The sequence below is a fragment of the Mytilus californianus genome, unplaced genomic scaffold, assembly GCF_021869535.1.
Source record: "Mytilus californianus isolate M0D057914Y unplaced genomic scaffold, xbMytCali1.0.p SCAF_10, whole genome shotgun sequence".
Taxonomy (NCBI): domain Eukaryota; kingdom Metazoa; phylum Mollusca; class Bivalvia; order Mytilida; family Mytilidae; genus Mytilus; species Mytilus californianus.
The window spans coordinates 20579529-20606622 of NW_026262582.1; the positions used below are offsets into that span (position 1 = coordinate 20579529).

Consider the following 27094-nt stretch of genomic DNA (forward strand, 5'->3'; position numbering starts at 1 on the left):
AATTGCAATTTCATCACGGATAGTCAATTACTCCCCTTTTCGATTTGCAAATGTCTACTTTTTTGATGTGTTGTTGTATTGACAAATGTTCAGAGGCACAGACAATTAATCTTGAAATTATTTCGCCGTTTAAAAATATGTTAAATAATCTTTACTTAAATATAAAGTATAACAGCGTTATCAGTTTTTTTTTATGAGGTTCTCCCAATGATAAAGGTAATTACGCACTATAAATACAAAAAATAACCTCCCCAATAAAACCAAACAAATTCATTTTGATTCACCTTGGCAAACTAAGCATACGTCTACAAAAATATACAAAGAAGTTATCCTTAACCAAAACCAAAATCTTTTAATTCTATCTTATTCTAATTCTATGAATAACTTTCAATTGGTGATTTTAAAGAAAAGTTGTAAAAGAGTTGAAGTATATATATATATATATCCCATAGACTCTTCAGTATTTAAATCGAGTAGGTTAAACAACTTTCGGATATTGACCTACCCTTTAAGGAAACAAATGCAGGGGAAATCATCTTATCCTCCTTTTCATCTAGCTATGAGGTACTTATGTGATATGAATACCTCATAACAGGATTTTCCTGTATTTATATTATGGATTATTTTAATAAATCATAGATTAAATAGAAAAAAATGATTAACGATTGTAGAAAATGCAGATATCTCATTTAACACATTAACGTATACAGATTGACAATAAATCAGAATAGCTAAACAAAATCAATGAACACTTCATATACGAGGGTCGGGATGGGATGATCTTTATTCTGTATTCCCTAATTTTGTATAATTCACCTCTATTTTTTATATTCCAACTACCCATTTCTCTCTAATTTTTATTTTGTTAGTTCATTTTCCGTACAATTGGTCAACTATTCTCTTATATGTTAGCCCCAATCAGAGCCTCATACATATATATTAAGATGGCGTCACAAATGAATACATTCTAGTGTTAAACACCAATTTGATTTCACATCATCTGGAAATTCTGAACCTAAAACATTGATATGAAAATAAGAAGATGTGTTATGATTGACAATCAAACAACTATCTACCAGAGACCAAATGGCGTAGATTTTAGCCATTGTAGGTCACCAATCGGTCTTCAATTACAGACAAAGGAAGCTAGAAAATGCATGAAGTCTAGAGAAAAGTTTGAGTTGTTTTAAAAAATATGTTTAAATTTCATACTGCGCAGTAGTCTGCCTTAAAAAAAAAGAAAAAAAGAAAAAAAGCTGAAGATCTGAAAGGACTGCAAGCAAATTGTCAATCCTGAATTCACCACAGTGCACGAGTATGACTAAAAATAATTTAAACATGATTAGAAATTTAAGATAATACTAACATTGTTGTCTTTAAAAGAAAAAGTGTGTTATTATAAAGTGTTTTTCATAATGTCATATTTTTTGTCTTCTTTAACGCACAAACACAAAAATTTACCGAAAGAGAATGTATCCTATAAAAATGAAAATTAATCATGTTCAGTACTAGATCGACTAGCTTACATGGGTTTTCTACGTGCTACATGTGGCCTCCTTATGCAACAGTTGACAGACCTATCCTATCCTGACCAACCACCCTGCGTTTAAGTTTTAACAACTTAATGCTTTGTGCCGGGCAGATTTTCAAGTATTTGGCAAGCCCTTTGAAACGAATCTATGGCTTTTATCATTCGAGATAAGCAAGCTACTACGATAGATTAAATAGATACCTGCCCGTTGTTGAATACTACATGCACATCGGTAAACCTCTTTTGCCTCAATTCATTAAGTTTTGGAAGTAAACTTAAAAAGCTATTTGATGTACAAATATCGAATATTGATGGATGGTTTACTTATAAGCGGGTTTATACTAACATGAGCGACTCGACGGGTGTCACATGTAGAGCAGGATCTGCTTACCCTTCCGGAGCTTCTGAGATCACCCAAGGTTTTGGAGGGATTTGTGTTGATCAGTCTTTAGTTTTCTATGTTGTGTTTTATGTACTGTTTTTGTTGGTCTTTTAAACCATGGCGTTGTCAGTTTATTTTCAACTGAGTTTGAATGTCCCTTTGGTATCTTTCGCCTCCCTTTTATTGTTGTTTCTGTAGAAATTACAAATGAAGAATTGAAGGAACATAATTTATTGAAGCTTATTTAAACTTCTAAATATCAAAATCCGAAACTTGTGCAATTTAAGAACTTTTTGTTCATATATAAAATAACAAGAATAGCATTGAAAAATTTGAAAGTGCTTCCTTCATCTATTTATGTTATAGTCGTAAACACATTGAAAAGACCAAATGAGTAAAAAAATATTTTAACAAAACGCATTTGACTAGCAGGTCGAACAACTGATGTTCTTAAACCCTGCTGACTGTCATTGGCGATTGCCAAATAAACGGATCACAAGATGTAACAAAGTAGATCTTATTATTAATTTATTACCAAACAGAAAACAATAAACTTACGGAAATGATGATATACCGCAAACACGAGGTGCAAAAATTTGTACACCATATCCGGATTTCGACAATTAATGTCTCTTCAGTGATGTTAGGAATCGAAAGATACTTTTTCACTCATTTGGTCTTTTGGAAAATGTTGTTTGTGCTTATTTAGACCCCTCTACCAAGAAATATGTTTTGCATGCACACGTATAAAAATTGCGGTTTTTATCCAACGCAATCATAGGTTTGAACGTTGTTTTCAATTTAGACTTGTTTATATTTTTTCGTTTAGGCTTGTATTATATTTGCCTTCGGGTTTATATGATCCGTTCATCCTATTTTGACTCTTTCAAAATTCAAGGGTCTATCCTAAATTGAGGTAAATTATATGGCCTTCCAAATACCGTTTCGATTCCTTACATCACTGAAGAGACATTAATTGTCGAAATCCGGATATGGTGTACAAACTTTTGCACCTCGTGTTTGCGGTATACCATCTTTTCCGTAAGTTTATTGTTTTCTGTTTGGTAATGAATTATTAATAAGATCTACTTTGTTACATCTTGTGATCTGTTTATTTGGCAATCGCCAATGGCAGTCAATAGGGTTTAAGAACATCAGTTGTTCGACCTGCTAGTCAAATGCGTTTTGTTAAAATATACTTTTTCACTCATTTGGTCTTTTGGAAAATGTTGTTTGTGCTGTATTTAGACCCCTCTATCAAGAAATATGTTTTGCATGCACACGTATAAAAATTGCGGTTTTTATCCAACGCAATCATAGGTTTGAACGTTGTTTCCAATTTAGACTTGTTTATATTTTTTCGTTTGGGCTTGTATTATATTTGCCTTCGGGTTTATATGATCCGTTCATCCTGTTTTGACTCTTTTAAATTTCAAGAGTCTATCCTAAATTGAAAAATTATATGGCCTTCCAAATACCGTTTTGATTCCTAAAAATAAAAATTGCGGTTTTTATCCAACGCAATCATAGGTTTGATCGACGTTTTCAATTTAGACTTGTATATATATATAAACAAGATTAAATTGAAAACAACGTTCAAACCTATGATGGCGTTGGATAAAAACCGCTATTTTTATACGTGTGCATGCAATACAAATTTCTAAGTAGAGGGGTCTAAATACAGCACAAACAACATTTTACAAAAGACCAAAAAAATGAAAAAGTATATTTTAACAAAACGCATTTGACTAGCAGGTCGAACAACTGATGTTCTTAAACCCCTGCTGACTGCCATTGGCGAATGCCAAATAACCGGATCACTAGATGTAATAAAATGGATCTTATAATTAATGTATTACCAAACAGAAAACAATAAACTAATGGAAAAGATGGTATACTGCAATCATGAGGTGCAAAAATATGTACACCATATCCGGATTTCGACAATTAATGTTTCTTCGGTGATGTTAGGAATCGAAACGGTATTTGGAAGGCCATATAATTTACCTCAATTTAGGATAGACTCTTGAATTTTGAAAGAGTCGAATTAGGATAAACGGATCATATAAACCCGAAGGCAAATATAATACAAGCCCAAACGAAAAAATATAAACAAGTCTAAATTGAAAACAACGTTCAAACCTATGATTGCGTTGGATAAAAACCGCAATTTTTATACGTATGCATGCAAATCAAATTTCTTAGTAGAGGGGTCTAAATACAGCACAAACAACATTTTGCAAAAGACCAAAAAAGTGAAAAAGTATATTTAAAAAAAAAACGCATTTGACTAGCAGGTCGAACAACTGATGTTCTTAAACCCTGCTGACTGCCATTGGCGATTGCCAAAAAAACGGATCACAAGATGTAACAAAATGGATCTTATAATTAATGTATTACTAAACAGAAAAAAATAAACTTGCGGAAAAGATGGTATACCGCAAACACGAGGTGCAAAAATTTGTACACCATATCCGGATTTCGACAATTAATGTCTCTTCAGTGATGTTAGGAATCGAAACGGTATTTGGAAGGCCATATAATTTACCTCAAATTAGGATTGACTCTTGAATTTTGAAAGAGTCGAAATAGGATAAACGGATCATATAAACATATATATATATATTCCATCTTCATGCCTAATATATCATGTACTGTGTTACAACTGTAGATTTTACTGACGAGGAAAGGTAACACTAGGCCACAGATAGCTTACTTTCTTAGTTCAGTCTAGGTGGTCGAGTGGTCTAGAGCGATGGATACAGTGCAGGCGGTGTTGTCTCGATATCTGAATAGCATGAGTTCGAATCCCGGCGAGGGAAGAACAAAAATTTGCTTCCGCAAATTTGCAGATTTAACATTGTTCTGCTGATATTGAGAGGAATATATATATGTATTTTTACATTTTGATATCTCTAGATATGGTTTCAATATATAGTTGAATACCATACGGTGAATTTTGATTGTCCTTTAGTCTCTGGTGTATACTTGTCACATTTGCGATCACAAAAAACAATGTCTTTCAATTATTTACTCTTTGACTGACAAGATAAATTTTCTAATAAAGATCAATCATCAGCTAACAAAGAATCATTGGAGTATACATATCATTTTACGTTTTATGATCAGAATTATGATAATTCTATTCCCATGTCGAAAAGAAGAATGATCATTTTCAATAAAAGATATATTTATTTTAACAACGTTTGCGATAATTGCATACGGTCACGTACAAAACATGTTTTACGAGAAAAAAGTTCGAAACTTTGATTAGGAAATTTTTCATTTTGTATTCTTTTAATATTCTAGTTCTCGAGGGAATTGATGATCGTGTTCTATGTGGTTAGGTTTAATCAAAATAGTGTTGGCCCTAACCACGCATAACATATGTGTTACTGGAAAGATGCAGTCATATAACGCACACACGATTCAATCGTAAAGGAAATGGTTTTTCGGGATATTTTGTTATTTCTGTTAAAGCCTTAATCCAAGTATTCATATGGATTATTGACATAATTATACAAAGAGTTGAATCACAGACAACAGTAGTTTCCCGATGTTCAAATCTCATAAATCTATTAAGAAGATTCATATGAGGGTAAAACAATAGGCTATGCTCAGAGAATCACATGATCTCTGAAAGGAAAGCAATCGTTGGTAAATTTATTTGATGTGCACCTATATAACTGAAGTTTTTTGGTATATATTTTATCAATAATATTTTTCGTTTTATGAAATTGGATAAGCAATATTATTACATGATATTTAACTATATTTTTAATTACATAAATACACTATGTATTGACAAGTTCATTGTGAATTCCGGAAGTGTTGGTCATTGTACGGGATGATAAAAGGAAGTTTAACGGGAAATCCACTTAAAGAAAATATGTAGTATTTTATTCATTCGTCAATATGTTCATCATTTATCAATCAGCGTATTTTTATTGTTATCAAGACTAAAATGTAGTGAGAATTTTTGCGTTCTTTCTTTAGAAACTAATAACATTAACGGTACCAATTCTTCTTCACCCAATACGTATTTAGAAAATAAATGATTCTTCAGTAATGCTCGAGGTCAAAATATTTGAAAAACCAAACCTTAAACAAAGTTAACGTTGAAGAGCTGATTAAACCAAACAGAAGCTAAAGTGTGGCCAAATCAAGACGAGAAATCAGTGTTTTGTATGAGGGAGATATATTTCTTAGTTTAAAATAATAAATTTGAGTTTAATAGAAAAATATTCAATATTTTATTCAGATCGTTAGGAAAATATATATAAATCGTGAATAAATGGATAGTAAGAATAACTTTTTAATTCGTTTCGACAATGTTATATTTCTATTCACAACGACTTGATGTGGATTGGATTTTATGTTTAGTACTACATTAGTTCTGTTCGTCGACATAAAAAGAAACCAGCAAACAGTAAGTGTTACATGCTTGTGATAAATTTGGAATAAGATAAAAAAAATCCATTAAAATTTCAAATCTAAATGAAGTTAATTTTCGTTTGGATCTAAATTTAGATCGGACGTTTAAGAACTAGTTTTCCGTTTAACATTTGGGGCTAAGTCTTCTCAAATGTTTTTGTTAAGATATATACATATATTTGCTTTTGATTAATATGCCAGTTGTTCAAGCATTTGTCATTTTATTCCTTTTCCTGGGTGTCCCTTTTTTATTTGTTTTGAGTCAAATCTAATTTTTAAAAGCTATAAGACAGTAGAAAAATACACATTAGATCATTTGACCGCAGAGGCTCCTAGTGTACAATTATATCTATTCATTTTATTTGTCATATTGGTATGTTCTACTTCTTGGACATTTAGATATCTTTAACAGGTTTACACAAGGTAAAAATCAACAAACAAAAAAGAATAATTAGATCTAGATACCATTTACTTTCCATTGAAAATCTAATAAACTTATCATAGATACGTGGCTTAAAAAGTTTTGTACGCCAGACGCACTTTTCGTTTACAAAAATAAAGTAGAAGTTTAAGAGCTTTGAGGACTTAAAATTCCGAATACAGCTAAAGTAAACTTTTCATGAATATACATAAAACACATGATCAACATCAAAAGAAACGACAAGAGCCATTCGTTTCTGTTTCTCTATTAATTTCCGTTTTCTTTAAACTAAGTGTAAAGGAAATAGCTTAATATATTTTGTAGACTGATAAAAAATAACTATGATTGATATGACAAAAATCGTACAACCTCTAATACTGTATCTCTTTGCGATAATATCAGATATTAAATTTGATTTTAAATGATCCGAAACTTCAGATATAATGTTTTATATCTTACTGACTGCTGATACAGTTTTATCTGATTAAAACCACCTGCGATAGATTATTCAACAGATTACTTTGATAAAAAAAAAAATTATAATATCATGAATGTTAGACAGAAATATAACGGGACATTTTATAAATCAAATGATTTTCACTGTAGGTTCTAGGTTAAATTAACTCTATATATTGAAATACAAAACCTACCCTGCAACCCGCATTTGTCTATGTACTACAAGTATGTTGTTTGCAATGGGAAACAATCGTGCATTCAGATTATTTTTCAACCATCAGGACTGTAAGATTCTCTGAACATTTTACTAATAACAAGTAATTAGTGCTCATTTAGGAATTGTTTGTACAAAGGTTGTTCAATAGACAGTTAAACGAACGTACACAATAACAGACGGTAGAACATACGAAAGAAAAAAAAGTTTAACAGCAGTTAGTTATTCACCTGGAATCAGGAATGCTCGTAACCAGATTTAAAGCAATTAGTCTATAGATACTTGAATACTAGGATTTGAAATAAGGTTTGACAAGCATATAAGAGCTTTTACCGGAGTCACTGAATACACATCATTATATCAAAACAGCACAAGAGACAAATGTCGTTATCAGTCTTTGTATACAGTGTAATTTCATTTATGTTGTTTCAATTTTTTTATAATTATCATTCATCAAGGTGTGTAAGAAATAGTAAAAGTTCAATTGATTAGTTAATATTGACATTAAAAGACCTTCGAAGAGAAGGTCTTTTAATGTCAATATTAACTTAATCATTGAACTTGTACTGACTTACAAACCATCAAAAACATAAGAAAAGTACGTAAAAACACTTGCAGAAGATTAATCCCCTAGTCTGTTCAGTCCAATTAATTAATAAATTTTGTTTTGTTTTTAATAAAAAAAAAACTATGCTTGTAAACTTCAATGAAACAAAATCGTATTAAATAGCCAAAATGTAACATCTTTAGCATCAAGTTATGTAGGCTTGAGAGGTTCGATCAATCGTGTATAGATGAGATATTTTCGCAAGGTTGATCATCATTCTTAAATTGAAATACAATGTATTATGTGAAAATTTTTAGTCGTCCATCATTCCCTTCTCACGTCTAAATGAAGCATAAACACCTTGAAAAAAAAAACGTTTACCTTGCTTAGTTTTATTAGCACCTGACATAATCATATATTATAATTATCAATTATTGGCTTTTCCGAGGTCGATACGTTATACATGTATATGGACTTGGTCAGATTATATTGACCGAGGACGAAGTCTTAGATTCAATATAATCTAACAGTATATATAAAAAAAGAAGATGTGGTATGATTGCCATTGAGACAACTCTCCACAAGAGACCAAATGACACAGAAATTGACAACTATAGGTCACCGTTCGGCCTTCAACAATGAACAAAGCCCATACCGAACAGTCAGCTATAAAAGGCCCCGAAATGACAATGTAAAACAATTCAAACGAGAAAACTAACGGCCTAATTTATGTACAAAAAATAAACGAAAAACAAATATGTAACACATAAACAAACGACAACCATTGAATTACAGGCTCCTGACTTGGGACAGGCACACACATACAGAATGCGGCGGGGTTAAACATGTTAGCGGGATCCCAACCCTCCCCCTAACCTGGGACAGTGGTGTAACAGTACAACATAAGAACGAACTATAAAAATCAGTTGAAAGAGGCTTTACTCATCAGAAGCATAAAAATACATGTACTACAAATACAAGTGGACATGGCCGGGTACTTGTACATCCAACCAACAAAAAGACACTAAGTACAGATCTGAGAGTACTCGCAGTTACTGACAGCTAGTTCAAAGCTACTAACAACTAATAAAAAAATCATGCATCTAAGACTAAATTATCAATCCGTACTGTACACATCCAACATCCAATGGATTTAGTGTAAAGACGTCATAGACAGTCAGAGAAAAACATGACCTTGTGCAATGCCAAGATACAGGTATCGACAGATTGTAGATCCATGAATGTGTATATGTATATATATAACGTTATTGATTGAGTGAAAGCTCTTAATTTATATATTACATATGTAAATAGTGTAAGTTTGAAAATGATATTGACTCGATGTTCCTATTTTTTGAAAATTATATTGACTCGATGTTACTATTCTTAGTTACATAGAGTCCACACCTTTTTCAAAAAAGGAACGTCGAGTCAATATGTCAAAATAGTTGAAAAAATACAATAGATATATTAGGAAACAAGTGACCAAATATACCAATGAGAAACAAAAAACATCAGACCATACATGTATGTAATATATCGTAATAAAACAGAAGATAAGAACCATAGTAAAGAAATATTAAAGAAAACAAAATTATAAGTATTCAGTTATGTAGCAAATTGCAAAAATTGGCAAACAAAAAAAACAACATAAAAATGTTTCCACTATTATTGATTGATTTAAATGGAAATTTTACATTATAGCATTTTACAAGCTCTTGTCTTCGTGTACTATGTACATGGAATAATTTATGAAGTTGATTGATTGTTGTTTGCTTTACGTCCAGTGGCAAATATTTCATGCATGTTCATGACAAGAACACATAAATTTTAAATACAATAAGTAGGTCTTGCACTAGGAGGTCGACAGTGAGGTTGGACGTGAAACTTGGAATATCACTGGAAAATGAGGATATAAGGACAAAAATTAGCCTTGCAACAACTGGCCGCATCCGAACCTCTCAAATAATTGGTACAAGAGTTTTTAATTTGCAGAGAGCGTTGTTCAATGAAGTCTACTCTGAAGTCGGCCATCGGTATTTACGTGTAGTTTCCAATAATATTTAAGGCATCGTATTTAGTAGGTAAGATACGTTTAGCTCGCTTTAGTAACTGTGATAATTCTGTGAAACTGTATTGGTTATAGTACTTGAGTTTTGGTATGTTATTTTATACTACCGCTCGCCTCGTTGTTCTCGTTGGAGTGTGATCGCCTCGAGAGAGGGAGGTCGTTGGTTCGAAGTCACACCGGGTCAAACAAAGACATTAAAATTGGTATTTGTTGTTCCATCGCTAAACACGCGGCATTTAAGAGTAAGTGCACAGACTGGTCGGCTCGGAATTAGAAATGTGTTCGGGTAAGGTGACTTTTCTTCCTGTGAACTGTTAGCTTGTGAACTTACACGTTTACAGTCCGGCTCAGCGTGTCGTCTTGTACAAAGCAGGATTAATATTCATATTACATTTACATGTTTCCGTCCTCAATATGCATTTAATTTGCCTGTTGGACGTCATATAATAATTTATTTTACCGTTACTAAACAGTGAAATGTTTTTCTTCTACTTGTTTATATTACACCTTCTTTAATTACCACCGATCGAAATTAAAAAAAGGGCAGGTGATTTTTTTTCAACCAAACACTTGTGTCTATTGGGATATCTTTGACGGTAAATATTATTAAATTAACTCCGTATTTTCTAGTCATGGGACGGTTTTGAGCTTATTATTCTGTATAGGCATCTTTCTATTACAAAAGAATGTATTTTGACTCTTAATGTTTTGATTTGTCTGTGTCGTTGGGTTGCTGTCGCATTAATGTATACCTTTATCTCCTTTTATTCAAAACCAAAAGATTGACTTGGGCATAGAAACTTTCACCCTTGCTACATGGTTGCGTCAGTTTGGCTGTTCGGATGTATAAATACGCAGCTTTGTCCGGTCGGAATAGAAATGTCGAATATCCATTGCCTGGTGTAGTTAGTTTCACGTTAAGGAACCATTTGAATAATTCTTTGAGGGGGAATACGATCTACGTACATGTTATATGATTGAAACCTCTAAACAACAACAAAGGTTAGCTAAATCTTCAAATAAGTCGCATGGCTGATTTTACCACATTGTTTGCGCCTTTTGCAAGGACAATTGTAGATAAAAAAACAACTTAAAAATAACAAAACCGACCTGTAAGACAATATCTAAAGAATAAATAAAACAGCCAAAATAAGTTGAATCCTTCTATAAATTGTTGCCAACATTTTTTTATCCATTTTTGCTTTTATGACAATTATACCAGATATTAAAAAACTCGACACAGCAAATTTTGTCACCTAGACGAGACTGCAGTCGTTGTACGCTTGAAGATATGAGTTATTGCCATTCGATGAAGATTTTTTTTTCTGTTCTTCTCCTTTCCTCCTAGTTTGGCTGGATAGGATACAATGTCACCCATGATGTGGACATTATCAATTATTTTATTTAATGTTAGAAAAAAATGTATTGCAAAGAGAAAAACGAGGAGAGAATTGATAGAATTTTGAGACATTTATCAACTGAATCATAATGATTATACATCAGTAAATGAAGCTGATAAATTGATTGCTCCCTTAATGTACAGTGCCAAATATGTCATTTATGTTCGCGACGAGATGCAAAGTGGATCTACCTGAAGCAAATGATAAAAATTTTAGAGCGACTCTTTAATAAGATAGAGCGTTGGCTAGAGGTAAACGTATGCCGTACTAGAATGAAAATTAACCATGATCAAAATCGTGAGTAAAGCTCCCCCCCCCCCCCCCCCCTCCCTCTTTTTTCCCCACCTTAGACGAATGCCAAAAACAAAACGACATGAATTTATAATCAATAACGGCCACTATAAGATGATAATGAGGGTGGTTTTTAATGACCTTGACTACCCATGAGGGTCTTCCACGATCGGCCATGGCTTGCGCCTTTTTGGGCATTTAATAATTTATTTTTACCTTAAGGTAATTGATATAATTGAGTGACAAATAAAAAAAAAACATAGCATGAATAAAAAGTAAAATGAACAATAATTTGAAAGAAACAATTAAATAAATAAATAAACATTTCCCGGTTTCGGACAGGTTTGTATTTCCACTCAAATTACTGTCTGATTATTGATCGAAGATAATCAACCAAAAGCACTTGGGTTCTCTGAAATTATAAACTATGGTATTTCACTTGCTGTTTTTTTCTCGGTCCTATTTTGGACCCTTTGATTCAAAGAGGGCGTGTCAAATTAGTCATGTCCGATTAACTTTTAGTAAATTGAACCACAACTTAAAGACCTACACCAGATTAATAAGTTTGGGGTACAATAAGTAAACAAAAGCGATTCTTTATGAAATGAGATCGTGCCAGGTATCTAAGATATTTATTTTGCATTGAATAACAATGAAAAATGCACGAACAGGTTTGTAATACATATTCAGATTAGATGTAGTTTTCCTTTACATCGATGGCTTCAGTTTTAATAAACAGATCAAACTTTTGGGAAGGAATTGATCTGTTATCATAGTTATATAGGTCGTGGTATTATATTTTGAAACAAGAATTAGGAAATAAAGATGTCTTGAATAGGTATACAAATCTAACTAACGTTGTAATGAGTTTATAAAAACTCCTTGGGACAAATTATTATTATGCAGCGATTATTAAGTGTTGTGCAGTCTGTAGTTGTGTGTAGTTTTTTTGTGAACTATCGCTTGTCCTTTTAGACGTTTTCGCTTTTGCATGTTTTGTACCATGATATTGTCGATTTTTAGTCAACTCATGATTGTTGATTGTCTCTTTGGTGTCTTTTTTCCTTTGTTTAATGACTAAAAATGATTCAAATTAAATTATCTTTCGTTGTCAAGACAAATTTTAATTACAAAATGATTTAACAACACAAATTAATTATATTTAGATGCTCAATTAAAGTATAAGTTATGTCGAAAGTAAATTTTTTGAAGAGTTAACACTGGTGATAACTAAGCTTGGGGTTTAGTGCCCCCTTTTTAGCCCATATATGTATTTTCCATTGTCATAATAAAGCGCATGGTCCATTGCACCTGTATTAGTTCCATTTTAAGGGTCAAAATCTATAACCGATGAAAACGACTGGTACTAAAATATTAAAGAGTTTATATGAATTCTCATACAAATCACACACCACCTCGGTGCTCTCGTGGTAGCGTGCTAGCCTAGAGTTCGGAAGGTTGTGTGATCATACATTGGACGTGTCGAACAAAAGACTTTTAAACTGGTGTTTGCTGCTTCTCCGTTAAGCTCGAGGCATTTAAGAGAAAGAGTAAGACGGGTCAACATGGGTTGAGAATATTGTGCACGGTTAGGGTGGCTTGTCGTCTGATAGACAGTTACCTTTCAAACAAATATGTTAACATCCGTCTCTGCGTGCTATAATGTACACAAACAGGGTTTTTATTTATTTCACAGCATCAGTTTCTCGTCCTAACTACAAACATGAGATATGGATTTGATTTGCCACAGAATTGTTAAACAGCCATCATCACGGAAAAGTTATTCAGCATATTGCTGTTGAAGAAAATTTTGCATCGAGTGACGTCTCTGACCAAATAGAACAATTTTGAATTAGAAATATAATATAACAGTTACTTCGCAGTTAATCTTCATCATTGTCAAGGATGTCCTTCTTATAAATGATTTGGTTAAATACTTAAAATTTGTCAAACATTGTTACATACGGTTGCGATTGTCAGTCATCTTCAAGCATGTATAATCTGGTCACGTGTTTAAAAATTCACCAACAGTTTATTACACTCTGAAACTACAAATTTGAATCTAAAATACTGAGAGTTTTAAGATTGAAGAACTTTTGCATGTTTTATAAAAATGACCCTGGGAAATTGGACCTACCTCTTTTTTACACATTAAACCTTATCTATTTAAAAGTCTCATCTATAATGGTGGACTTTTCGTAGTCAAACGTTATTCTCGGTATATACATTGAATTTAGATATCGCATTATAATCGTCTTCTAAACGAAGTGTTTCCTCCATTTTTATGGTTACTTCATGAAAATTATCTGATAGAACTTGTTTCATGGGTCTCCTCAGCCGATATACGAAAAGTTACATAATTTGGGATCTTTGATGATTAAAGTGCAATGAAACTGTTTATTCTATACTGCAAGAATTGATACTTATAGCACACAAGTTTTGATCGTATGTTCTGTCAATTACATTCATTTGTATATTACACGTTACATAATTGTTTTTGCAAACTTGTTACTGTTAATTTTGTAGGCTTACTTCAATCTAAGAAACAATGGCGTTCGTAAGAAACTTGACAATTCAAATAAACGGGAGTAAAACGTTGAATGAAACAGCGAGCAACGACACACTTCAACCTCAGGTAATATTATTAACTTACTAGTCAAGTAACTAATTTAACCATTAAAAAATGAAAAGAACACTGTATAAATTGCATGTGTCCGACTCACTTTTATGGATTTTAAATTATCCAAAATCTAAAGTAAAGGTATTTTTTAATTAATTTTATTGAACAATACTGAAGCCGTTGGTTTTCTCGTTTTACATTTAGTCATGTGGATCCTTTTTATAGTTGAATATACATGTTTTACAGTATGGGGTTTTGCTCCTTGATGAAAGTCGTATGATGACCATTTAGTTACTTACACGGACGACTGTTGACCTCTGATGTATAGTTATCTCATGGGCAATCATACATATATCGAGGATAGTAGCTTTTGTTGGTCATGGGAATGAACCATGCAGAAAGTCACTATGTGAGTTACTACATTTCATGGGCAACTGAACATTCGCGATATGCACTATTTTATTATAGCCTTTAAATGATAACTCAACAAACGCGCGCTTGAATTCTTTTTATTTTATAACAAATAGGACTATGATTTCGAAAATATAAATTGATAGTATATAAATAAAGGAACTGAAAAAGCAGAAAAAAATGTAGGACCCGTGTGCTTGTTTTAGAGATATAAGCCATTGAAATTTTGGCGGGAAATAATTCTTACATTTAACATTGGCACCCTTTTTCTTTCAAAAATTAAAAATTGTGTTATAAATTAAACGTGAGGACTTCTTTTTATATACTATTCATAGACGGACACATAGATATGTAAAAAGAAGTCCTCACGTTTAATTTATAACACATGGCAGAATTTGTCATCCATACATGATACAAGCAGAAGCTGGTTTACATTTTGAGTTTGGTCATTTTTTTTTTGGATTGAACAGGTTATGATCGGCACTTTAATATTGGATATAAATATTAACGTACTAACATTAGATACATAATCTTTATGAGAAATATCACATACCAGTTAGAATTTTTGTTTTGGATTTGTTACTATCCCTTTGGTCTTCATGATTTGGTTCAATATCCCATAAGTAAAACCAAAGATTGTTGTATGCTGTATGAAGAATAAACATGCAGTATCTAAGAATTATGATAATAGTGGCGAGAACTGTGTATCCGATATGGGCAATTTTTTTCCTTTGGACTGTAAAATGTTAAGTTAGGATGAGAATTATAACATAATTTCTGCGGTAGTAACATGATATCGTCCTGGTTCGTTGGTTCCAGTTTTGCAAGTTTGCCACTGAAATCAAAGTTAGTGGACCAAATCTTCTACCTTTCCGGAGCACCTGAGATCACCCAAGTTTAATCTGCTTTTTTTTTTTGGGTGGGGTCGTGTTGCTCAGCCGTTAGTGTTTCGAATTCGTTAACTCGTTTGCTATTTCGTTTTCTTTTTTTTTCCTGCTATGGCGTCGTCTGTTTCTCCTAACATTATGATTTTTGAATGGCCCTTGGTATGTTCCGACTCCTTTTTTTAATGAGATGGTTTACTAATACTTAATCTAATAAACTAATAAAGATCGAGTGCATTGTTGATACCAGAAGTTCAAACTCTGATGATTAAAAGCCTGAAATGATTTTAAGAAATAAAGTTGTTCCCCACTAGTAAATCAATACTGAACAAAAAAAGGTAATGTAGATCTAATCAGGTCTTCAAAGACTAAACAATAAACTACAGAGTGATGTTCAGTCTTTCGGTTAATTTCAAGATTTGTTCATTACGCAAAACTTTAAGACTGTTCAATTAGTATGTTCGATATCAATATACATGTATGTTCAGTCTATATACTTAGACTGTTCAGTAGGTGTTGTTCACCTGTTCAAATAAACGACCTACTTAATTGTCTTAAAAAAAATCCAATTTTGTCAATATAACGGAACTATAGAAAACTGTCATACAAGTGGGATGTTAAGCTAGCCATAAAACAAGGTTTAACCCACCATTTTATTCTGAAAATGATTGTACCAAATCAGGAATATGACAGTAGTTTTTCACTTGTTCTGTTGATTGATAGCCTTTGATTTTGTCAGTTTTTATTGACTTCTCTTTGTCTTGGGATTGCAGTATTTCTGTTAAACTTTTTTCAATAAAATGTAAAGCCTCTTCATTTAGACTATGTGGAATTGTCCACTTAAATACAGCATATATACATGTCGCCATTGTAGGCCTTGTCAGTACACAGTTGTGTCTCATACGAAGCACATCAAACAAAAGCACCATCCCTTTGCGTTTTGTTACATGTATGTCAAATTGATGAGTATATTGATGTGTGTCAAAAATAAAGGCACTATATATTTCGTTTCCATTATGTAGCTTTGAATACAAGTTAGATCGTCAATACAAAATAGGGCGTCATTTAATTGTTCACAACCGTTTTCAGTGGTCAGATTCATAACTCTATAACCGCCAAAACGTCTAGGGAAACGAATTTAGATAGAAAAGATATCAAAATGTTATCACAATCATCTAAGAAGGACACACCATAACCAAAGATAAAACAATAGAATACAATTATCAACAAACACCACATTCAAAACTAAAGAAGTTGATTTTCTCATATGAATTGTTTTATATTTTTCATGCCGAGTACTTTGATAGCTTGCTTTACGGTGTTGCTTTTGTCAAATTTTGGAAGGTAGTATAGTGCCTTGTTGTTGTTTACACCACCGTCCTTTATTCTCTATTATCACACGGCGGGTAAATTATCACGTTGTGATTGGTTTAACGCCGTCACGTGGTGACCCCCTATGGACCCGTAGGGGGCTAGTAAATTTCATAGGGGGTTCATGACGTCACGTCTGGCTGGTGGCGTTATCTATTAATGTTGTTGTGTTTCATTGTTTATTTCTCTACAAAACGCAGCGAAAAAAGTCTCGCGGGCGATAAATTCGTTATACGGTTCACTACTGACCCCATACGGACCGTAGAGGGTGAATAAAATCCATAGGAGATTCGGCCTTCGGCCTCACCCCCTATGGATTTTACTAACCCTCTATGGATCTGTAGGGGTCAGTAGCGAACCATACAACTAATAGTAGATAGTTATCTTAATGGCAGTCATACGACATATCCTTATTTATTAAAGTTTAGTAACACAAAAATAGATCAGGATGAAATAGGCTGAACGTGATTTATGACATAAATACACGAAAATAAGTAGTTTAGTAGAATTTACATGGTTGCCGTTTGAGAAATTAACTAATCATACAAGTTTATGACCATGTCAATACATACATTTATTATTAAGGTTTATTTTATTACAGTTCCTCAAATGGATATCCTTGATTATTCTTCTTGGAATAATATTTTTTAACCTTTTGTTGGTGGTGCTATTGATTTCAAGAAATCCTAAATCAAGAATGCGATTTTTCGTAACTAACCTAGCTATTGCAGGTAAGAATGGTATAAAACTACTTTAGAGCAATTCGCCGTTTCAGAATCTAAAGAGTAATTTCATTGTTCGTACACCAAAAATATGGAAATAACGCCACGTTATTAGTTGAAATTCCATTGTTTTGGACGTTGTCAGTCAATCACAACGCTTTGCAATCTCCGGCGCAGAGTTCATATCCGTTCCGTACATGCTCCGCAATACTACACTTAATATGACCTCTACCATACATTGTCTGACCCCATGAGGATTTTGACTCATGGCCGACAAGCATTCGGTATTCTCTGCAAAGTCCGATGCCCGATATATCACCTACCGAGGACTGTCGAAATTGGTGTGTAGTGTTACGAAGTATTGAACGGAACGGATATGATCTCTGCGCCGGAGATTGAACGCTTTGGTGTACGCTTTTGAAAACAATACCCAGGATGCAACAGATTTTGAAACGGCGAATTCAGAAAATTATGTTTCTTTATTTTTACACGAAATTATTAGCCTCGTATTCATGATGAGGTTTTACAACCACTGGATCAAAGCCACTGCTGGCGTACGTTTCATCTGGAAGGTACAGCTACCGGTCTAGTAGTCAGACCTTAGTTTTTGTAAATTTACTATTTATACTATTTAAAAAATATTCGAAACACTTCATTTTTTCGACATTCAAGCATAGATATCCAAAGTTGGATTTGGTACAACTTTTTAGAATTTGTGGTTTTAAATGCTCATCAACTACGTATTTTAAACGGCCTTCAACCTGTTTTGATTCGAGCGCCGTTGAGGAGTCCTATGCTTACAAAACACGCAATTGGTATACCAAATTACCAGCCTGGCTGCCGTTTCATTAAACAATCGTTAGCGTACGTTTGATCGTTAACCAAACGTAACGCTAAAATTCCGTTTCATAAAACAATCGTACTTTGCGATGGTCGTACATTGCGTGTGAATCGCGAACGCTATTTGCGTGTAGTTAAAATTGTCCCAAAGCGATCATTACATCAAAGATGACCGTCGCCTTGCATATTTTGAGGTACAACCGACCCCGAGCCTTTAGACGACAAAGTGTTTTCAGGGAAAGGATTGAAATCATGGACAATTTAAATGACACAGATATTATATCTCGCTACCGTCTTGATAGACAGAGCATATTTGATTTTGCAGATAAACGTTTAATACGCCTTGAAAGGGCAACTTTGAGAAATTTTGCGAAACCTCCTTCCTGCCAAGTATTGATAACCTTATGTATTATGCAAAGGGGGATTCGTGTTCGAGATAGGAGATATTTATGGGATAAGCTAGTCATCGGTCAGTCGTTCAATATCATAGTACAGTTAATTTGCACCACTCTTCTGAGCAAAATAAATGTCTCCAATGACCAAGCAGCATTCAGAGGAATGTAACAAGATTTTTACAGTATCTACGTGATGCTGAATGTAATTGGGTTGACTGCTCCTTTGTATCTATTATAAGACCAGTAGAAAGTGAACACACTTTTGTGGTAGGATGAATTTTCGTGCCTTACATGTGCAAAGCATATGTGATGCAAACATGAAGATGGTACACCGGAAAGAGGAGAAGGCAGTATGCTATTTGAGTGAACTTTTCATTATTATACCAAGCAATAAATACATATCGCATAAAAAGAGACCATACAGAAATGTTTGCAGTTATGTACACGTGTCATTTATGATCTACCGTCCTAAATTTACTGACTTCTGTAACTCTACAAAAAACTTGTTTTCTCTTTTCGGGTAAGACACTTAGCGTGCTATGTACTTACAATTTATATGTATATAGCAAGTTATTTCAACATAACAATCAGAAATATCTGGACCCAAAACCATCTGTTTGTGATATATGAACAAAAACATGAACAAATTACATTTTAAACCAAATGTTTACTGTTGACGCTACTTGAAGGTGTTTTCTGTCACGTACTCGTTTTGACAGGGAGTGCTTGTTTGTCCAATCGTAATAAGTCCGTTTTTTTTGTAAGATTTGTATCCACGAGGGCATTTGAAACTATAAGAAACTGTAGCTGTTAGTAAAAATAGAAGCAGCACCCTATCAAAAAGTTATGTAAAGAGTATGAGGGTATATTTAAAAAAAAAGCTTGTTACATATTTTGATAGTTGACCTTCTTCAGAAACAAGTGCCTGTGATGTACACGGATACTTTTGTTCCTTACCTACACAACAGACGAAAAATATACATAAAATTGTCATTGAACAATCAAATTTCGGGTATGCAAAAGCAGAGGACGGAACTAACTCCCCTTAAAATGGTTTCAATAATTATATATAATAAAAGAATAGCTTTTGCAAATGTTATTATTAATATGAAAATGATGTGGTACGGTAGCCGATGGGACAATTACCGAGCATAACCCCTTAATACTAGTGCCTAAAACAACGAGCAAAACCGATATAATACTTTAAAGAAAGCCATAGTTTAATTTATTTAGTGTTTATCTCATCTGCAAAATGAGCAAAAGGGATTGTCCACAACATTAGTGGCACTCTCTCCCTATATAAATATAAACACAGAAAAACATATTTTACAATGACGATAACCGAAAAGGAATACATGTTATACAAAAAAATCGCGAGGGGTTTCGCGGAATTTTGTGTCTCGCCTGCGATGCTGCTGTCAGTGTAAAAGTGTAATGTTGACTTAAAAAGTGAGTCCATTTATCAGTAAAATACAGAATTAAAAAAAAAAGAAAAACTTTTTCTGAAGATGCTATTTCTTGGTCTTGAAGATTAGCTTCTGCCTAAGTTTTATAACAATCCATAAAGGTTTAAAAATTTATGATGTCAAAAAATGTAATCCCAGACTGTCTGTAAATGTGAACTGTAAGAATCAAAGTCCATTTATCAGAAATACACTATAAATGAAAAAATATATATTTTTAAACATTTGCTTCAGACATTATCTTTTAATCATTAAAAAGCTTCTGCAAAACCTTCAAAAAACTCTATGAAGGTTTGACAAAGGAATTAATGTATAACAAACTTTAAACCCAGACTTGTTAATTGTAAAAAATCTAAGTCCATTTATCAGTAAAATACGGAAAAATGAAAATAAATGTTTTCGAAACTTCACTCTGGATATTGTCTTTTGGTAATAAATGACCTTCTGTCCAAATTTCATGAAATTCCATGAAGGTTTGACAAAGTTATTGATGTCTCAAAAAAACTTTAACCACAGACTGTACATAAATGTTGACGCCGGCGCTGACGCCGACGACGGAATCTAAGATCGCTATGTCCCGTTTTCGCGAAATAAATTTCACAGGCTCGAAAAAAGGGGGAAATACAATATACATGTATATGTAATATGATAAGACTGGTCTGGTTTGGAATGAGAGAAATTTTAAGAATTCATAATTCTAATTGCATGTTTTAAATTGTTGTGTAATTCCGATATAAGATTGTAGAGACTAAAAAATGTATCTATTTTGTTGTAATGTAAGGTCATCATCAACAGCCAACTTAAGCTCATTTGATATAGCATACATCTTTCTAATGCAAAACATATTATTTATCTCTCTTCATTGCGAAAAGGGCCCAAAAAATAGTGAAAACAATATGTAGGCGAAAACCATAAAAGACGTCATAAAAGCCACCGAAGTGATTAAATGTATATAAATTCTACCGCGCTAAAGTACGTCCATTATTCATTTTTCATTATTCAGAAATCAATAATGAATAATGAAATAGTTCATTAGTCCTTATTCACGTTAAGTAATGCATAATGAATAATGAAATAGTTCATGTTTCAGTACTCAAGTTGAAAAATGAATAATGAAATAGATCATTTAATTATTTTTTGACTGTGACACTATCCCGTATTTCTGAATTTGCCATTTTTTATGTCAGTTTACATATTTTCAAATTGATATCAGGGAAAAGATACATTCTTTGAATTTTTTATCTTTAATTTATTTATTTGGTTTTGGAGGTTAAACTAGTGGGTTTCCCCAACAATTCTTTACGGAAATTCGTTGTTTTAATGTTATGGAGGATCTAAATGCCAAAATAGGCGTGACAATTTTGAAATAGCCAATTTTGAATAATGGAATGGACATTTGAATAATGGAATTGACTGCTGCGAGCCTTCATCCCCTTATTACAGAGAAACCGTATACACCATTCAAAAGCTGGTCAATAGAAGAACAAAAGCTATATAGTAAATTGTTTTTTTTTCTTCCAACATGGATGTAGGATTATCGTAACTTTTTTTTTCCTGCATGATTTGAATGAAACATTTACATATGGGATTCCCTGGAGATATCGAATTGGGAAGGGAAGTAATATATGAATAAGGAGATATGGTATGTTTGCCAATGAGACAACCACCCACAAAGTTCAAATGAAATGGATGATAACAGTTGTAAGCAACCATACGACCTTCAACAATGAGAAAAACCAATACCGTATAGTGGGCTACAAAAGGCCCCGACATGAAAAATGTGAAACAAATCAAATGGGAAAACTAACGACCTAATTTATAACAAAACAATTTACGATACAACAAATATGTCCATGAACAAAAGATAAACAATAAATTAAAGGCCCCTGACTTGGGACAGGCACATAAGGAATAAGTCAAACATGTTTGTGAGCCCTCAATCACCCTAACCTGGGACAGTGGTGTTACAGAACAACATAAGAACAAACTATAAAATCAGTTGCAATCGACTGACCTCAAAAGATCGGTACGAGGCAAAAGAAAACAACTTGCATCAAAACAATAGACATTAAGCATCAGAAATAAGAGTACTAGCAGTTACTAAGAGCTAGCCCAAAGCCAATTACCAGTAATAAATAAATCATAATATCCCAGACTAAAATATCGATCATTCATCCAACAGATTTAGTGTAAAGACGTCATAAACATTCTGAGAAACGCATGTAAACATTATTGTTTAGGAGCCAGCTGAAGTCCGCCTCTAGGTGCTGGATTTTCTCGCTGTGTTGAAGACCCATTGGTGGCTTTGGACTGTTTTCTGCTCTTTGGTCGGGTTGCTGTCTTTTTGACGTATTCTACTTTTCCATTCTCAATTCTATTACCTTGTACAATGCCCAAATATAAGTTAAGAGTATATTTATTTATGTTTTAATTTTTCAAAAACAAAATCAATGTTAATACCAATAAAAACAATATTTAAAAGGTTTACAACTGCGGTAAATTGATAACGTTTAAGAATACATTTATTCAATGGGTCAATTAGTTTTCATGTATCGTATATAAATTTACAGGCTGTATAAACAACATCGCCGTGAAAATTAGGATGTGATATTCCCCGTTAGATTAGAACTCTACAAGTACAGCCAAACTTCAAAACTAAATATATGTATCTATATGAAAGAATTTGGTAAAGGTTTTAATCTTCTTCTTTTTTTGGGTAACGAAATCCCTCACTTAATAATTTATCAGTTATACATAAATTGTGTTCATCGAAATCTAAAACGCGCCTACAGACACGGGCATAGCGAACAAGTTGTGACATATACACACCGTAAAAAGGGGCAGAAAGAACACCACCGTACTAAAGGCAAAAATAAACAATCGAAAACAAATTAAAAATCGTCTCTTTTGTTGAAATTTTTTGTATACAGTTTCCCGTGTAAAACTGAAGTATCCAAATCTAGAAAAGGAAAAGTATTGCTGTCTGTATTGGAGTTATTTAAACTTATTTCTTTTGGGTAAATTCCGGCAGTAAAATTCGAAAATTCATAATTATTTAAAGCAAAAATATCATCAATGTTGCTGTTAGGGTTTTTAGATTTATAAATTAAATGTAATCTAGACGGAGTTTGGCCATACATCGTGATTCATAACAGTACAATAACAAGTCTGCTATTAAAGGGGCGAAATTAGTAACCATAGGAATACCTACAACCTGTCTATAAACTATGTTGCCGAAACGTACATGATTATAAAAAGCAAAGGAACAGCTCTTTTATTGCTGTTCTTCATCTCAAAGTCACAATGAGGCATTCAACACGGAGCAAAAAGAAAAAGAAAAAAAAATCTCACCTCACTGCAAGTTTAAGACGACCCATATCACCGGTTTGAGCGGAATTCTTTGTAAAATAATTCGGGTAGACTTTGTAAGATGTAACTCCACCAAACAAAGGATATGGGTTATCCATCCATGACACAAAATCAGTACATGCACAGCATAAAAAATTCGCACAAAAAGCAAAGGAACAGCCTTTTTACTGCTGTTCTTCATCTTAAAGTCACAATGAGGTTTTCAACACGGAGTAAAAAGAAAAAAAAATACTCTCACCTCACTGCAAGTTTAAGACGGCCCCTATCACCGGTTTGAGCGGAATTCTATGTAAAAATGAATAATTAGGGTAGACTTTTTAAGATGAAAACACCACCAAATCGGGCCCAGTAAAAAATAACATACTGCAATCAACTTTACAAAATGAAAAACATTCACGAAAGAAAATGTACAATTTACAAAGCAATACACGAAAATCAAACATATATGATGCACACAAACCAACGATAAACAACAAATTGTAGGCTCCTGAAATAGATTATGCACATAATTAATGTTGGGTTGTTAAATATATTTTTAAGTGCCAAACAACCCCCTGACATGGGATAATAACAAAACAGTACAACATAAGAATAAATTATAAAGATAAATTGAAAATAGCTTAACTCATCACATTGCTGGGACAAAGAATAAAAAACAACGACCAAAAAGATAAAGTACCGATTGGCTAGTCTAACACTAATTATAGCTAATAAAAATCACGTTCCCCAGACTTAAAGATCATTCAGTACTAATCAAATTATTCTGAAATTGTCAAAAATAGACTAGATCGAAAAGATATACAGTACCTGTAAAACTTCACATACAGTCTAGAATATTTTTTTTAGCCCATAGGGCCATGTGAGCCTATGTCATCACTTGACGTCCGTTATCGAAAAAAAATTGAAAAATCTTCTCCTCTGACATTACTGCGCCAAATACATCCAACTTAAACTGGATGTTCTTTATAGTTGTATCTAGTTTATAAATTGTATCCGGGGATTTGATCCATAAAAAAACATGGCCACCGTTGTTAAAAATTGAACATGGAGGGGGATGCGGTATTTTGGCTTATATCTCGAAACCTAAAGCACTGCTATGAAATCTTCAGACCATTTGGATAACCCAATGTTTGTTTACTGCCCAGTTCATATTGGGGATATTCACAGATTGTGGTTGTCTTGAAGAGTATAATAGATATAGAGAAATTGTTAATAGCAAAAGTGTTAAGCAACGTCAGATCTACAATAGAGCTAAATGAATGATATTGTAAAATTTCCCTTATTGGAGTTATTGTTCTTGAAAAATCAATTCTACCTATTTGTGTAGGTTTTTCTTTGCAGAAACTGTGATGAATAGAAACATAAAATGGCATTTTTAAACATGTGTTGATATACTTTAAATATCATAAATTATAAAATCATTGAAAAACTTACAGGTGAGCAATTTCAGGCTCTTATGATTCTCGTGTTAGGCATCTATACTTTGTAAAACCTACGGTATAAATTTGGACATTTAGTGTAGTTTAAGTATCTAAACAATATGAGTTTAATTACCCTGTGTTAACTGATTCATTTTCCTTGCTCCAGCAAGTCCACATTACACATTTTAAATGAACTGAGAAGATGAAATATCGATTAAAGATTTTTGGTGCATAGTTGTACTCTCAAAATAAATAAAATGTTCACTCATATTTGGATCGCCGTGGATTCGAATCCCAGCCAGTTCAAACCAAAGACGAAAGTTGATATTAGCTGTTTCCGCAGTCACATTTCGAGTATCAGTTCAGGATAAATTTCGAGTTTACAATAAAATTGAGAATGGAAATGGGGAATATGTCAAAGAGACAACAACCCGACCAAATAGCAGACAACAGCCGAAGGCCACCAATGGGTCTTCAATGCAATGGTTTTGTTAAAAGCAATGACAAATGCGAAACACAATAAAAAAATAAATATCAGCATCAAATAGCAGATACAATATAAATCTAAAATGAGTAAAAAGGGGCATGAGGAAATATCTACTGTATACCGCTTATACAATAGTACCCTCGACCCTTGCTAAGGGTAACCCAAAATAACTCTGACCAAAAACAAAATAAAAGGTGCACAATGGCATGATATATCAATAGCAATTTAAGAAAGTTTCTAACATTTTTTTTTTGAGTAAAAGAGGAGTTGCGGATACAAATTTGGAACCTCCAAAAACAAATCTATAGCACAGTCTTTGATTTAGTAATGGGAAAACCCCAAAAAATAAGTATGACAAAAAAAACAAAAACAAAAACAAAAACAAAAAAAATGTAAAATTGCAGAATATATGGTAAAGATTCTGAAAAGGCACAGACCATTCTGCCTAGCGGTTAAATAGTAGTTAAGTATATAAAATAGGGACAAAAGGAGGGACGGACGAACGGACTCTCCAATTACTATAACTTTATTCCTCCGCTTTAAAAAAGAAGCTGGGGAGGAGGGAGAAAATAATGATAAGTCCTGAAAAATCGAAGAAAATTAAAAGAGGTTAGAGAATATCTTGTACCTTTAAATGAAGAAATAAGACTCATGAATATTCTCATTTTACGTATTTGTGTGCATATATAAATGTATTTACTTTATCAAAGAATTCGAGAAAATTTCGAGAAAAGAGACAATACTCATATACTAGTAAATAAAATGCCAGATTTCCGATGTTTGGAAATAAAGATATTACGAATCAATGTCAATCACTTACAGAAAAGATATCAAAATAAATCGAACAAAATTTTGAAATCACACGAGGCAGACTGAAGTGATTTCAAATCATTTTATGCTGAAGGGGTTTTAGCTCACCTGACCCAATGGGCCAAGTGAGCTTTTCTCATCACTTGGCGTCCGTCGTCCGTAAACTTTTACAAAAATCTTCTCCTCTGAAACTACTGGGCCAAATTTAACCAAACTTGGGCACAATCATCATTAGGGTATCTAGATTAAAAAATGTGTCCGGTGACCCGGCCAACCAACCAAGATGGCCGCCATGGCTAAACACAGAACATAGGGGTAACATGTAGATTTTGGCTTATATCTCTGAAACATAAGCATTGAGAGCAAATCTGACAGGAATAAAAATGTTTATCAGGTCAAGATCTATCTGCCCTGAAATTTTCAGATGAATCGGACAACCCGTTGTTAGGTTGCTGCCCCTGAATTGGTAATTTTAAGGAAATTTTGCCGTATTTGGTTATTATCTTGAATATTATTATAGATAGAGATAAACTGTAAACAGCAATAATGTTCAG

General features: G+C 33.1%; 1 protein-coding gene across 2 annotated transcripts in view; it reads left to right on the top strand.

Moving 5' to 3' along the window:
• Positions 1–27094, top strand: part of LOC127717749 (cardioacceleratory peptide receptor-like) — a 55043-nt gene that overhangs the window by 16914 nt on the left and 11035 nt on the right. For both annotated transcript variants that reach the window (XM_052223541.1, XM_052223542.1), the window contains exons 2-3: positions 14274–14382; positions 17635–17764. In XM_052223541.1, coding sequence (XP_052079501.1) covers positions 14296–14382; positions 17635–17764 — 217 coding nt within the window. In that variant the 5' untranslated portion in view covers positions 14274–14295. The remainder of the gene's footprint in view (positions 1–14273; positions 14383–17634; positions 17765–27094) is intronic.